Source organism: Heteronotia binoei, chromosome 6, assembly GCF_032191835.1.
Source record: "Heteronotia binoei isolate CCM8104 ecotype False Entrance Well chromosome 6, APGP_CSIRO_Hbin_v1, whole genome shotgun sequence".
Classification (NCBI taxonomy): domain Eukaryota; kingdom Metazoa; phylum Chordata; class Lepidosauria; order Squamata; family Gekkonidae; genus Heteronotia; species Heteronotia binoei.
In genome coordinates, this window is record NC_083228.1 from 4,343,182 (window position 1) to 4,359,136 (window position 15,955).

The window sequence follows — 15,955 nt, forward strand, 5'->3', positions numbered from 1 at the left end:
CCTTGAGAGCCCGTTTGGTGTAGTGGTGAAGTGTGCAGACTCTTATCTGGGAGAACCGGGTTTGATTCCCCACTCCTCCACTTGCATCTGCTGGAATAGCCTTGGGTCAGCCAGAGCTTTGGCAGAGGTTGTCCTTGAAAGGGCAGATTCTGTGAGAGCCCTCTCAGCCCCACGCACCTCACAGGGTGTCTGTTGTGGGGGAGGGAGATAAAGGATGTTGTGAGCCACTCTGAGACTCATGAGTGCAGGGCGGAATATAAATCCAATGTTGTCGTTGTCTTCTTGAAGACCACCACGGTTTCATTCAAGACAGGAGCATCGGTGGCCCCCCCTTCCCCCACCCTCAGGGAAAAGGAAACGGAATTGACTGGTCCATATTATAGAAGGCAGAGGCTGAACAGCAAATTAGCAGGCGACATAATGAAGCTTTTAACAGATGCAAACAGGAATAACAAGCTATGCTTATAAGGTCACCAATGTTTGGATTTCATTCTGGGGAAAAACAATGAAGGTAATAAATATGTCAAAATTGGAGACAGATATGTAAATGTATCCTTCCGAGACCTCGTTGGTACATTCCATCTGCCTTCTCTCCTGCATTAATCCCACGTTTTCCTTTGAAGTTGGGTGCTTTGTAGTGCAGGGCCACCCTGAGCCTTGGGGAAGACCGGATATAAAGGCTTCTCTAGTTCCATGCACAGAAGGCAGGGCTGGCAAGAATCTCCATGAGGAGGGACCTTTCCCCTCCCTCCCCCATCCAGACTTCCCGACTGCAGCAAAGACGCTCATCTTGGTTCCTTGGTTACAGAACAGTGCCTCAGGGTGGCATCAAACTGCCCTGGATGTGAGCTGAGCAGAAAAGGAGCACCTGGGAGTATGCAGAGGGCAAGTGGCCCTCCCCTAGAACAGGTACAGCCTGCGGATGCCTTGGAGGAACGTCCAGAGCACTCATTTGCCCATCTGCTGCTCCCTGGGTGCTTCCTGGCCATCCAGATCACCGGGGAGGTGCCTCAGAGCCGCCTCAGATTTTAGGTACCACTTTGGATGCGGTACCTTTCTGAGGCGGCTCCTGGCTGGATCGGGATGGGGACAGCAGGTAGATGTGCGCATTTGGAAGTGCTTTTTAGATCTGCTCTCCTGCCATGCCTGGGGTGGCTTAAACCAAATATCTGCAACCGGCCCTTCAGGGACAAAACGCCAGCTGGCTCATGCTCCTCCCTGCCTCCCCCCAAAGTGACAACACCCCCTCCTCAGACTATGGCTTCTTACACATCCCGGGAAACAAATTTTAACAGGGATAAATGTAAAGTTCAGCATTTAGGTAAGAAAAATCCAATGCATAATTATAGGATATGGGAGACCTGTCTAGGCAGCAGTCTGTGCAAAAGGGGTCTAGGGCAGGGATGTCGAACTCATTTGTTATGAGGGACAGATCTGACATGAATGAGACCTTGTCGGGCCAGGCCATGTCTGGTTGGGCCGGGACGGTTTGGGACAAGCCATGTCAGGCTGGGCCATGTGTGTATCTATTTAAGATTAAGTAGCGGAGATATAACTTTATAAAGGACACAGACACACACGATTAAATATTTTTTTGAAAAAACTTTAAACATGCTTGGAACGTTAGCACTCATTGCTCTTAAAGATGCTTGCTTTGTAAATCTCCCATGGGATCCAGGGAACTGGCAAAGGAAGCTGTGACTCTTTCCTTCCTTCCCCAGGGGATGGGGAGGGAGGAACTTCAGCCAATAAAAGGGGGACAGGCTTGACTCAGTAGATCTGCTGTACGACTGAGAGAGTCTGGGGAAAAAAACTCTCCCTCCCCCCCTTCCTCCCCAAGGGAGGAGCCTCAGCCAAAGGAGAAAATAGAGGTTTGGCTCTAACTTGTGTGTGATTGAGCAAGCCTTGCAAAGCAAGCTGAGATGCAGAAGGAAGCAAGAGAGAGGGAGAAGGAATCAGACAAGATCCAGTTGCTCGGGGGCCAGATAGGAGCCCTCTGGGCCACATGTTTGACACCCCTGTTCTAGAGAGCTTACAGAACTTTTGTCCATCATCTTACAGACTTTGTGGAGGACAGGAAACTTGCCACAAGACTGAAGGAGGGCAGATGTTACTTCAATTTTCAAAAAAGGGCGAAGGGATGGCCCAGGAAAGTACAGGCCAGTGAGTCTGACCTCTGTCCCAGGAAAGATACTGGAGATTTTATTTATTTTTTCCCAGAAAAATAAGTTGTTTTATTATATTATACATACAACATATAACATAGCCAAACATACATACTCAGAGAATTCAACATACCCACCACCATTTACAAAGGTACGTATAGATAACTTTCTAACACTTATATCTTATTCTATCTATTCAAATCTTAAACGTTCCACCCATTCGTACACCGATTTCCAAGTATCATTACATTCCATAATATTACCATCTCTCAACCTCGTGGTTAAGAGATCCATTTCTACAGTCTCCATTAATTTAACTATAAACTCATTCCTATTTGGAATATTATAGGTCTTCCAATATCTGGCGTACAGAATTCTGGCAATAGTTAGTATATGGAGCAAAACTTTTTTTTCCCGATTTGGACACATCAATTTTACAGACATTTAATAAGTAAAGTTCGGGTAGATGGGGGATTTTTTTTTTTAATATCTTTTGAATCCATATGGACACCTGAATCCAATATTTCTTTGCCCTATCACAGAGCCACCATATGTGGAATAGAGAACCTTTCGTTTTGTTACACTTCCAACATTTATTTGAAACCTCTGGATATGCTCTGGACAGTTTATCTGGGGTATAATACCAGCGATAAATTAATTTGTACAAATTTTCTTTAAATAAAGCAGATTTCATCAATTTCAAATTTTCTTTACAAATCTTTTCCCATTCGGTAATTTCAATACTGTATCCAAAATCTTTCATCCATCGCACCCAGGCTTCTTTTACCACTTCATCCTGCATTTTATATTCTAGTAACCAGTTATAAATTCTAGAGACTAATTTCCGATCTGACTCAAAAATAACTGCATCAAATTCATTTACCCTGTTCGAGAAGCCTTTTTCTTTATCAAATTTATACCTGGATCTTATTTGTACCTTTAACCACCAGTCTAATTTAGAATATTCCTCAATTTTTAATTCTCCTTTCGAGTCTAATAAACATTCATATGTATAGCTTTCCTCCCAAAAGTAAAGATTTGGGTGTAAAGCCGCTTCCACCGGCGAGAGCCATTTAGGTGTATATCTGTATATCAACATTTTTATTTCCCACCAAGCTTTAAAAAGCGCTCTTCTTATTTCATGTCTGAGAAATTTGCTATCCTTTGCTGGAGGGCTATACCAAATGTAAGAGTGCCATCCTCTTCTCAAGTCAGCACCTTCCAAAATTAACACTTTTTATTTTTTAATAGTAGCCAATCTCTCACCCAAGTCAAGGCACACGCTTTGTAATACATCTGCCAGTTCGGAAGCGCAAATCCTCCTCTTAGCTTAGAATCTTCCATAACCTTTAATTTGATCCTTGGTTTTTTATTCTGCCAAATGAATTTTGTCACTGATTTGTTAAGTTGTTGGAAAAAGCTCTGGGGAATTGAGATTGGAATCATTTGAAACAGAAATAATACCCTAGGTAGGATGTTCATTTTTACCGAGGCGACTCTTCCTAATAACGAGATTTGCATATTGCACCACCTTTCTAAATCAGCTCTTATATCTTTTAATATTTTTTCATAGTTATCTCTTAATAAAGTTTTCAAATCCGCAGTTAGGTGAATGCCAAGATATCTAACTGTCTTCTCGTAGGAAAATCCTGATTTTGTTGCCAATTCTGCAATCTGATCTTTTGTCATATTTTTAGTAATAAATTTAGTTTTCTGGTAATTTACTTTAAACCCCGCCACTTCCCTGTATTGTTCTAATCTTCTTTTAAAATTTTCAATCGAATTGTTAGGATCTTCAAGGGTAAGCAATACATCATCTGCGAACGCTTGTGTTTTATAAATTTCTTTTTTCACTTTAACTCCCTTGATCTCCTGATCTTCTCTTATCACATTTAAGAAAGGTTCTAATGATAATACGAAGAGCAAAGGAGAAAGCTTGCCTCGTGCCTTGTTCTATTCTTATCTGTTTCGAAACGGATCCATTATATTAATCCTTGCTTTTGGTTAGTATATATAGTCTTATTACTTCCACAAATCCATCTCCACATCCAATTGACTTTAAGGTCTTTAAGATAAATTTCCAATTTACATTATCAAATGCTTTTTCAGCATCCAAGTAAACGCTGCAAATTGTTTTTCTGGATGCTCTTTATAGTATTCCAACACATTCAGTATAATTCTTAAATTTTGTCTCATCACTCTTCCGGGAATGAAGCCTATCTGATCTTCTTCTATAATATCTGGTATAATTTTTTTCAATCTGTTTGACAAAGTAGTCGCATAAATTTTGTAATCTATGTTTAGTAAGGAAATTGGTCTATAATTTCTTATTTCTGTTGAGTCTGATCCTTCTTTATGAATTAATGATATTAATGCTTCCTCCCATGACGCAGGGAGCCTTGATTTCTCTGATATTTCATCTAAGACTCTTTTATATGGCTCCATCAATAGTTCTTCAAAACATATATAGAATTCGAGAGGTAGGCCATCTAAACCCTGGAGCTTTATTTTTTCTTCTGCTTCTTCATTGCCTCAACTATCTCGAGCATAGATATTGAGTTTTCTAATGAGTTTTTTTCTGCTCTTCTGATATCTGTTTCATTTTACTTTGTTCTAGATATTCTCTTTGCAGATGTTCTGATAATTCTTGTCCTTTATAGAGCCTCTGAAAAAAATTCTTAACGATTTCTTCTATTTGCTCCCTCTGCGTCACTTCCACCTGGTTTTCATCTTTCAGGGATCCAATTATTTTCTTCTCTCTTTGCTTTCTCAATTTATATGCTAGCCATCTGCTAGTCTTATTTGTATTTTCGAAGTAATTTTGCTTGGTCCACTTTAGTTTCTTCTCAATTCTTCTGACAAAAGCAAATTAATTTGAGTGTTGTTGTCCTCTGAATCTTCATTTTAATTTCTTCCGTACTTCTTTCCTTCTGCACTTTTTCCTGTTTATCTAATTTCTCCAATAATTCATTATACTTTCGTAATCTTTTTTTCCTTCTGTCCGAATAACATGGCAATACCTCTGAAAAAGGCTTAAAAGCGTCCCATATTACTTGTATTGGTGAGTCTTCTTTTCGGTTAAGATTGAAAAACATCTTAATCTTTTCTTTCGCCTCTTTAGGAATTCTTGCTCTTTCAATATTTGGGTATTTAATGTCCAACGTGATCTGGTTACTGTTTTATGTAAATAATCTGTATTGGGCTGTGATCTGAATACGTTCCTGGTACAAATGTCTGCTTGGTTCAATAATGTGGCTAAGGGTGTTGACAACCAACACATGTCTATCCTGGACCAGGAATTATGCACATGCGAAAAATAAGTAAAATCCATCGTTGTAGGGTTTTTGTTCTCCATGCATCCACCAGACTTAACTCTTCCATCATATTAAAGAAGGATTTTGGTAAGACACTGGAAAGATGGCGCAGTGAACGGAGCGGATTCCCATAGCTAGAGGAGACGCTCCGAGTTTGCAGGTCTTAGAGGGGGCCCGCATTTGGGGGTGCCCTTTAAAGGAGTGTCGGAAGACACCCCAAAGCCAGGAGAGTGAGTGGAGACACGGGGAGAGCGGCGGAAGCCTCTTTCTCCGAGCTCTGCTTATCTCTGGGCCGAGGCTGCAAGTGCTTATAGCACCAACTGGGCTGCCGGATTAAGGGACGTAAGAAGATTTAAGCGACTATCTATCACTCAAAAAGCTACCCATATTCAGAAGAGTGCAGAGAAAAAACAAAAACAAAGGAGACACTTACTGGTGATCGACGGAGAAGTTGCGTGGAGGAGCGGCAGAGCGGCGGACGGGGAGAGCGGAGAGAATGGCGGAGAGGAAGGAGACGAGGTGCATGGCGGTGTGGAGTTTATTGGGCGAGGACTGAGTGACAGAGAATAAAACGGAAAGGCTTGGATGTGCTAAAGAGACAGTCGAGAGGTGGTGAGAGACAGAGATAAAAGAAAGAGGGGACAGGAAAGTTGTTGAAGGATTGAATGGAAGTCGTTGAAGGATTGAATGGAAGTGATTGGGGGTTGGGGAAGAAGAAGTGGAAGGGGGGGGAGTTATCCATTGACTGAGTTTGAATGGACAAAAGTTTAAACTTTCAATAAAGCGTGAGAAGAGAGACAGGAGAAGGAGAGGGAGAAGAAGAAGAGTGAAGAAAGGGGCAAAGAAGGGGAAAGTGCAAGACTGTGACGTCAAAAGAGGAAAGCAAGGACTGAGTCTGAAGAGGAGGAGGAGACAGTTTTTAGCAGCAGTTTCTCTGCTGCGGCTGTCTGCTTCTTGAAGAGGGGTTTGGAAATACTACTTCAGAAGAAATTTTGTTCGTGAGACGTGGTTTGGACCTTAAGACATAAGACATTTAATAAATGAGTTCAACACTCTGGACTTAGATGGGCTATTTTCAAGAGAAAATGGAGGAGGCTCTGGTTGTATAATACTTGCTAGAGCTTGCTGGGAAGAAGAAAGAAGAAGAAGAAGAGAAGAAGAAGAAAGAAGAAGAAGAAGAAGAAGAAGAAGAAGAGAAGAGAAGAAGAAGAAGAAAGAGAAGAAGAAGGAAGAAGAAGAAGAAGAAGAAGAAGAAGAAGAAGAAGAAGAAAGAAGAAGAAGAAGAAGAAGAAGAAGAAGAAGAAGAAGAAGAAGAAGAAGAAGAAGAAGAAGAAGAAGAGAAGAAGAAGAAGAAGAAGAAGAAGAAGAAGAAGAAGAAGAAGAAGAAGAAGAAGAAGAAGAGAAGAAGAAGAAGAAGAAGAAGAAGAAGAAGAAGAAGAAGAAGAAGAAGAAGAAGAAGAAGAAGAAGAAGAAGAAAGAAGAAGAAGAAGAAGAAGAAGAAGAAGAAGAAGAAGAAGAAGAAGAAGAAGAAGAAGAAGAAGAAGAAGAAGAAGAAGAAGAAGAAGAAGAAGAAGAAGAAGAAGAAGAAGAAGAAGAAGAAGAAGAAGAAGAAGAAGAAGAAGAAGAAGAAGAAGAAGAAGAAGAAGAAGAAGAAGAAGAAGAAGAAGAAGAGAAGAAGAAGAAGAAGAAGAAGAAGAAGAAGAAGAAGAAGAAGAAGAAGAAGAAGAAGATATTGGATTTATATCCCGCCCTCCACTCCGAAGAGTCTCAGAGTGGCTCACAATCTCCTTTACCTTCCTCCCCACAACAGACACCCTGTGAGGTGGGTGGGGCTGGAGAGGGCTCTCACAGCAGCTGCCCTTTCAAGGACAACCTCTGCCAGAGCTATGGCTGACCCAAGGCCATCTCAGCAGGTGCAAGTGGAGGAGTGAGGAATCAAACCCGGTTCTCCCAGATAAGAGGTCCGCACACGTAACCACTACACCCAAAACTGGGAAGAAGAAGGAGGGGTCAGGTGAAGTAAGAACTGGAGTCTTAAAGGGCGAATTATATTTGGTTACAACTATTTAAAGGTACTGGTGTATTAAGTAATGGGGGGAGGTAAAAATGTGACAGTTAGAGATATATGCTTCTATTTCCTTTTTTTGACTGTTTTTGACTGTTAAGTATTTCTGTAGTGTGACTAAGTATGAATTTAGAGGTAAAAGTTGAACTGCATTAACAGGTGAAATTTTGAGGGTACTGTGGTGAGAAGTTTTGAGTATAGTGGAAACAACACTGAGATTAAATTCAGAGGTTAGGACTAGAAATAAGATAGGTTTAGAAGGAATAAGTTAGTTTAACCCAGGGGTCCTCAAACTACGGCCCACGGGCCAGATGCGGCCCGCTGAGGACGTTTATGCGGCCCGCCGGGTTATGGCAAAATCAGACCGGAAGTGACGTTCGACCTAAACTCACGTTAGCAACGCACACTTCCGGCACTGGGCTGAGGCGGCGGAGACAGAGTGTGAGGTGATACCGAGGTGAGGTGAGTTCCCAGGCCGGGGTGTGTGGTGTGGGGAAGAGAGAGAGATGCAGAAGACGGAGAACTGACAGCCCGCGGCCTTGTACAGTAATGGCAGTCCGGCCCTCCAACAGTCTGAGGGACAGTGAACTGGCCCCCTATTTTAAAAGTTTGAGGACCCCTGGTTTAACCCGACTAGAAAATGGAGACTAAAGCTAAAAAGATAGCCCAAGGCACATCCCCAGGTTTAGGGAAATCAGTTACTGCAACTATAAATCAAGATGCAATAGAAAAATTACAAAACATCATGGTTGCTGGTTTTAAACAAAACCAAGAAGCGCTTGATGAATTAAAGATGGAGTTGAAAGAAGAAATAAGAAAAACAAATGACAAAGTAGAAAATTTCCAGCAACAACTACTGGCCAATTCACAACAAATACACAAACTAGCTGCAAAAGTTGGAGTAGTGGAAGAACAAGGGAAAGTGGCTGCTTCTAGTTTGAGAGAATCTAAAATTCAAGCCTCGCAATTAGAAGATAGAATAACCAAGATAGTATGGGACAAAGCATTATATAATTTAAGGCTGCAAAATATACTAGTCCCGGAGGGGGTCTTCTTTACCTACCAAAGTAAAAGGTTCAATTTAACATCATTAGAAAAAGTGCAAGAGTTTTGGAGCAGACATGTTGAACTGGATAGTCAGGAATCTGAAGTGGAGGATAATAAAGAAGAAGAGGACTTGAATAGAAGAGGAAGCCCCACGAAGGAAAGAAGACAGGGTAAAGACTAGATCACAAGTATCCAAGGGAAAAAAAAGAACACTAGATAGTAATAAGGCGAAGGAAAATGAGTAAATCAGGCTTAAAAATTACATCGATAAACATCAACGGACTTAATGAACCGAAAAAAAGAAGAAAGACTTTCCTCCAACTCAAGAAAACACATTCGGACATTATTTGCATACAAGAAACACATATTAAAAAAGATGACTCAAAATATCTACAAAATAAAAATTTGGGACAGGTATATCTATCCGCAGACCTGAAGAGAAAGAGAGGGGTCGCTATTTACATTAAGGAGCATATAAAATCGAAATTACTCTATAGTGAGGAATTTGGAAGGATCGTTTTGGTAGAAATAGAGGTTGACGACAGAAGAATAATAATAGGGAATGTGTACGCTCCTAACAACGGCCAAGAAAAATTCTTCGACACATTGCATAAGAAATTGCTGGAATTTGGGACTGCGAACTATTGCATTTTAGGTGACTTCAATGCGGTTTACGATGCACATAAAGATAGGAAACCTGGGATACTGGAGATTTTAAAGGGATCCATCTGTGAGCATCTAAAGGACAACTTGGTGATCCAGGGGAGTCAGCACAGATTTATCCCCCGCAGGTCCTGCCAGCCCAGCCTCATTTCCTTCTTTGATCGAGTGATGAGCTTACTGGATCAAAGGAATGCTGTTGTTGTTGTTTACCTGGATTTCAGGAAAGCTTTGGACAGGGTTCCCCACAATTTCTGATAGGTAACTAGAGGACCATGGAAGAAGACGACTGCCGATTTATACCCCGCCCTTCTCTCTGAATCAGAGACTCAGAGTGGCTTACAATCTACTATATCTTCTCCCCCCACAACAGAACCCTGTGAGGTGGGTGGGGCTGAGAGAGTTCTCACCGCAGCTGCCCTTTCAAGGACAACTCCTGCGATAGCTATGACTAACCCAAGGCCATTCCAGGAGCTGAAAGTGGAGGAGTGGGGAATCAAACCCGGTTCTCCCAGATAAGAGTCTGCGCACTTAACCACTTCACCAAACTGGCTCTCCAGTCATGGACTGGACTCCAAGATAGTTATGTGGATAGGGAACTGGTTGGAGAACCACACTCCAAGAGGAGCTGCCAATGGCATTTCATCCAAATGGAGGAAGGTGTCCAGTGGGGTGCCACAGGACCTGGTTCTGGCCCTGGTACTTTTCAATATTTTTCATCAGTGTTCTGGATGAAGGTGTGGAGAGGCTATTCATTAAATTGGCAAATGACACCGAATTGGGAGGCGCAGTGAACACACCAGAAGATACAGAATTCAACAAGATCTGAACATTCTGGAAAAGTTGGGCAGATGTAAACAAGATGCAATTTAAGTGCTGAGTTCTACATCTGAGTAACAAAAATGAGGGACACACAGACTGGATGGGTGATACACTTCTGGGGGTGTGTGAACAAGATCTTGGAGTAGGGGTAGTATGTTAATAAAACATGTGCAGCAACAAAGGCTAATGCAATCTTGCGGTGTATCAAGAGAGGCAGAACATCCACATCGCAAGATGTCAAAGTCCTGCTGCACACTGCATTGGTCAGGCTGCACCTGGAGTCCTATGTGCAGTTCTGGAGGCTTCCCAAGACGGAGGTGGGCAGAATAGAGCAGGTGCAGAGGAGGGTGAGGAGAAGGATCAGGGGCCTGGAGAGCAAGAAGCCCTAGAGCAGGGGTGTCAAACATGCAGCCAAGGGGCCGAATCAGGTCCCTGAAGGGCTCCTATCAGGCCCCCGAGCAACTGGCTGTCATCTGCTTCCTTCTCCCTCTCTCTTGCTTCCTTCTGCATCACAGCTTGCTTTAACGCTTGCTCAATCACACAGGAGCTACAGAGCAAAGCCTTGATTTTCTCCATTGGCTGAGGCTCCTCTCCCTCCTGGTCCCCTGGGGAGGGAGGGAAAGAGCCAGAGCTTCCTTTGCTCAGATCCCTGGATCCCATGGGAGAAGTACAAAAAAAGCACCTTTAAGACCAACAAGTGCTAATGTTTTAAGTTTTTTTAAAAAAAACTTTAGTCATGTTTGTCTGTGTCCTTTAAAATGTTTAAATCTCTGCTATCTAATCTTAAATAGGCACACACATGGCCCTGCCCAACTTAGCTGGCCCAGCCTGACAAGGTCTAATTTATGTCAGATCCGGCCCTCGTGAGTTCCACATCCCTGCCCTAGAAGTAGGAAAGGCTGAGAAGGGACTTGGGAATGTTCAATCTGGAGAAGAAGAGGCTGAGGGGGGGCAGGATTGCTCTCTTAAATATTTGAAGGAGGGCAGGGAGCTGTTCCTGTTGGTAGCAGAGGGAAGGACTTACAATAATGGGTCTAAATCCAGGGGGGGAAGGTACCAGCTCAATACTTTTGGACAGTCAGAGTTGTTCCACAGTGGAATCAGCTGCCAGGGGAGGTGGTGAGCTCCACCCCCCTCCCAGGCAGCCTTTAAGTAGCGGCTGGATGAACCCCGGCCAGGGATGCCCTAGGCAGATCCTGCACTGAGCAGGGGGTTGGACTAGATGGCCTCTATGGCCCTTCCATGGTTTCCTTAAGCAAACACCTTCCAGGCACTTGATCTAATGCTCACTGCATGCACTGCTGCTAAAAGAGACCCAGCCTGCCCCACCTGAGGCTGGCCTGCCTCACATACCTCTGGGCTGGCCCCAAACGTGGGAACGCCCAACTCCAATTGAGGTTTACTGATAAGGGGCATCGACAGCGATGCAAGAATGAGACTGTCTCTTCCAGTTCTGGCTGCCACTTAAGGGGCATAAGGGAGCTAAAGAGGAAGCCTGCGTTCATGCCCAGTTGCTTAAAACAGAAGGAGTCACGAGATGGGGCTTTCATGGGGGCAGGGGGAGAAAGGGTGCACAGAGGATGGGAGCTGAGCCCCTGCCTCTTCAAGCCTTACGCCATACTTTACATGACGACAGTTACAGAACATCCAAGTGTAAAAGTGGACTTGCCCTGCGTCACCTGAACACACAGCTTGGTTCTCTAGCCAGACCTACCGCGCTGCAGCAGCTCCAGGTAGCCCTTTTCCTCCGCACAGTGCTGGTCTCCGTCTTCCGAGGGGTGGCGCTCAGCCTCCTCCAGCTGGGCAGTTCTCGGCATCTGGATGCCTCTTCCTCCCTGGTAGCCGCTGCCGCCCATGGGGTGAGTGCCAGAAAGGGAGATGTTGCTGTTGTAAGGGTTGTATCCAGACGAGTGCCAGGGATTTCCAGCTGGAAAAGGTGCAACAAAAATGCAGACATCTCTATTAGCACTTGAGGTAAGGGGGGATTTTGGAAGGCAGACAGAGTCGGAGCGACAGTTGAGAATATCAGACCAGGGGGTTGTGGAGATCTGAGCACAAAGACCCGCTGCAGCAGGCCACCTCCTCCTCTTGCACTCCCCTCCTCCTCGGCCAAAGTGGAGTGAGAGGAGGGCAAGGGACAGCCTCCCTGGGCTGGGCCTGGCACAAACACCCCCCCATGGCCACCTCTCACCTCCTTGGGGGCCCGGGCAGGCATTCGGGGGACTGGGACCCAGAGGGCCCCTGTAGCTATGGGTCTGCTCCCAGGGGGCGCAGGGCTTGTGTGGTCTAGCCCGGGAGGCTACTCCCTTCGACTCTGAGGGACCACTCCTTTGCCCGGAGGCCAAGTGAGCTCCAATGAGCACTTTACACCTATCAGAGAAGCTGCAGCTGCCTGGAGGGAGCAAAAGATTGCAATTTTTATCTTTTGTTTAAGGGGTCATTAAGCAACCCAAGTTGCATGAACGATTTCATCCCACACCTTCTCACGGCCACGTTGCCAGCATCAGGGTGCTCAGCGTCATGCCGGAGAAGGACGGCTGTCCTATCTAAGTGCACACCTTGTGGACGTAAGGTTGAGGAAGCCGACTTGCGTAACTCCAGGGGCAGGCCTTGGCAGAGTCCCTCCGCCATCCCCAGGCTACTGGCTGCAAATGTCTCCCAGGGCAAATGTCTCCCTTGTCCCCTTCCAAGAGGCACAGCAGAGCCCAGGGAGTCTCCACCGGCTGCAGCAGACAAGGAAGCCCACGGGGAGGCCACGGGGGGGGGGGGGGGAGGGGGGCGGTCAGGTGGCATTAAAAAGACAGAATCCAGGAAACAAAACACACATTCTTTCAAATCAAAATCCAGTAAGCAACATTCCAAAGGAATGAATGAAGCAAATAACTAAAGATGTTCAAAAGAAAATACTCAGCCGTGGCTGCTGGATGAGCAAATGATGTGCACTGCAGAAAATGGGAGGGGGGGAGGTCAACATACAAATCAGTGATGACAAAGTCGCTGAAATTTGTAGTATTCCTAAATACTTTTTTTTAATAAAAGGATGAGAAAGTCTGAGACCTGGTTGGCCAATGATGAACAGCAACTGCTACCCCGCCCCCCGCCCTGAGTGATGGGGCCCAAAGCTCTCCCCACTCCCCCAGCTCAGCCAAAGAGAGACACCCACTTTTCATTCAACTTTACCCTTGATCACAGCTCTCAACAGAATCAAGCCCATCATTTAACCAATCCCCCCCTCCATTCTCACTAGCCAGGCATACAAAGGGTGATGCACAGGCCCTCTTCATCCATTCTCATGACAACGCTCTCGGGGGAGGGGAACTGGGGGCCACCAACCCAGAGAAAAGGGACAGAGAAGCAGCACAGCAGGAGAGGCTTTAGACTGGGGGTGGGCAGGGGAGGGCAAAAAAAGGATCACAGAATCAGAGTGCTGGAAAGGACCTCCAGGATCATCTAGTCCAGCCCCCTGCACAATGCAGCAACCTCACAACTACCTTCCCCCACGCTCAGAAGACTGGCCTGGAGAAAAACTGCTGCTTGACCCCAAAGCAGCAAATAGCATTTCCTTGGGCATGTAAGAAAGGGCCAGGAGAACTAAGCATTAAAACTCATTTCAGAGTTCTTAAAGAACAGAAAGGGGAGCCTCCTGAATGTTCCACACCTGTGGTGCTTGCAACTAGCCTTCTCTCCTTGTGACAGGCCTGGGAACTACCTAGAAGGGCAAAGATTCGGGCCAGACCCAGGAGCTAAAGTGGCAGAAAGGAATGAAGCCAGGCCTCTAGAACGCAAGCTGCAGCCCAGGGGTGCCGGACTTTGGCCGCCTCAAAAAGTCTCTGAGCCTCAAGGAAGCCTGAAGGTGGCAGAGTGCTACGAAACATTAGCCCACCACTGGGGATGTCTGTCGGTGCTTCCCCCCTCATGGGACAGCAATTCACAAGCAAGGGCTGCTGCACCTCGGAAGAGAGCCACAGCCAGATTGCTCTGGCTCCTGAGTGAGTCTTCAGTGCAGGAATGCAGCAATCCAAGGCTTGCAAAAAGTTTCCACACAAGTTGTCTACTGTGGCTGGATGAAGATTTATATCCTAGGTGCGTTCTGCCAACTGCCACCTCCACAAGTGTATTATTTTTGGACTCAGTGGCAACACAGAAGGAAGGGAAGGGAAGGGAAGGGAAGGGAAGGGAAGGGAAGGGAAGGGAAGGGAAGGGAAGGGAAGGGAAGGGAAGGAACCTCCAGGGTCACCTAGTCCAACCCCCTGCCTGCACAAGGCAGGAAATTCTCAGCTCTTTCCCTTCCTCTCCCCCAGTGACCCCTCCTCTCTTCCTGGAGGAAGGCAAAACCCCTCCAGGACCCCTGGGCCAAACTGGCCTGGAAGAAAACCCCTTCGTGGCCCCAGAGCGCTGACTGGCATCACCCTGAGCATATTAACTATTCTGTTTTTATCAGGAAATGTAAAAGTTGTGGAATTTCAGTTTTGGGAAAGGGAGCGGAGGAGGAAGCGCAGAGGCTGAACTGGCGGCAACATACAGAGCCAAAGTCCTACCCTGAGACCTCCTGGAAACCTGCCAGGAACTTCCCAAAAGCTTCAGGCTCTCCCTTGGGCAACCACCAGGGCTAGAAACTTGGGGCTTCCTCAATGGAGAGAACAGCAGAGTCTGCTGCAGCCATGCAGCAGCCTGAGATATCTCGGGTGAGGGTAGGCCCTTGAGCACAACACCCTCCCAAGAGCACGCTTACCTCCTCCAGAGCCATAGCCCCCCATGCCACCGCCAGCTCCTCCCATGGGGGCCCCACCCCCAAAGTGCTGCGGGAACTGGGGCAGGGTCTTCTTCCGCTTCCTCTCCACTTCTTCTTTGTCTGCAGCCAGAGACACAGGACGGGCAGCCAGTTAGGACCCCCCAGGCAAGAGAAGGCACACACCCGCTCCCATCCCTCCCCAGCACCCTCCTACCTTCCACCACCGGGTAGTAGGTGAATTGCTTGGAATCGCTCACGTCGCCCCCTCGTTTGCGCTTCAGCTGCAGGAAGACGGTGACTGGGCGGTCGATCTTGCTCTTGTGGTAAGGCGGGGTGCGGAAGACGATGGCATACTGCAGGGGGAGGCGGGAGGGAGAAGTCAGGCCAGGCAGCCTCCAGGACCTCTGACACTCCCTCTGCAACAAGCCAGCCGGCTCCAGCACAACCTTCCCCTTCCAGGCCCACGAAACAGCCCTCCCTCCGCAGGCCAAGGCATCAAACCGCCCTTTTCAGCCTCTGAGCGGCCTTCCTATTCATCAGAACAGCTCAAGCAGCACACAAAGAATATCAAAAATACACATGTTTGAAAAGAACAGAGCTTGAGAGGCCCCTAAATTTCAGGGTGGAAACTTCTGAAAATAAGTTCATGGGGTTTGAGGTGCTGGAAGAAAGACAAAGGGGAACTCTCACAAGTCTCCTGGCCAAGGAGGCCCCCCCCCGCACACACAAACACACCCAAGAGTGAGGACCCCCCACCTCAGAGTCCTGCCTCTGGAAATGACTGCCATTCCCCTCTGGAGCTTCACACGGCGTTGGGAGGGACCTCCAGGATCATCTAGTCCAGCCCCCTGCACAATGCAGGAAACTCACAGATACCTCTCATCACACACACAGGGGAGGGATGGTGGCTCAGTGGTAGAGCATCTGCTTGGTAAGCAGAAGGTCCCAGGTTCAATCCCCAGCATCTCCAACTAAAAAGGGTCCAGGCAAGTAGGCATGAAAAGCTCAGCTTGAGACCCCGGAGAGCTGCTGCCAGTCTGAGTAGACAAGACTGACTTTGATGGACCTGGGGGGGGGGGGTCTGATTCAGTAGAAGGCAGCTTCATATGTCCATATATGTTCATTTGAACCTGGTTTTAAGGGAGGGACA

The 15,955-nt window shown here is 46.3% G+C and overlaps 1 protein-coding gene across 1 annotated transcript in view; it reads right to left on the reverse strand.

Annotated features, from left to right (window-relative positions):
* The window catches only part of NFKB2 (nuclear factor kappa B subunit 2), a 51,353-nt gene that overhangs the window by 10,382 nt on the left and 25,016 nt on the right, over positions 1-15,955 (reverse strand). Inside the window, exons 10-12 of the mRNA XM_060240965.1 lie at positions 15,020-15,158; positions 14,806-14,925; positions 11,788-12,000 (exon numbers count right to left, since the gene is read on the reverse strand). Of these exons, the coding sequence (XP_060096948.1) occupies positions 11,788-12,000; positions 14,806-14,925; positions 15,020-15,158 (472 nt within the window). The remainder of the gene's footprint in view (positions 1-11,787; positions 12,001-14,805; positions 14,926-15,019; positions 15,159-15,955) is intronic.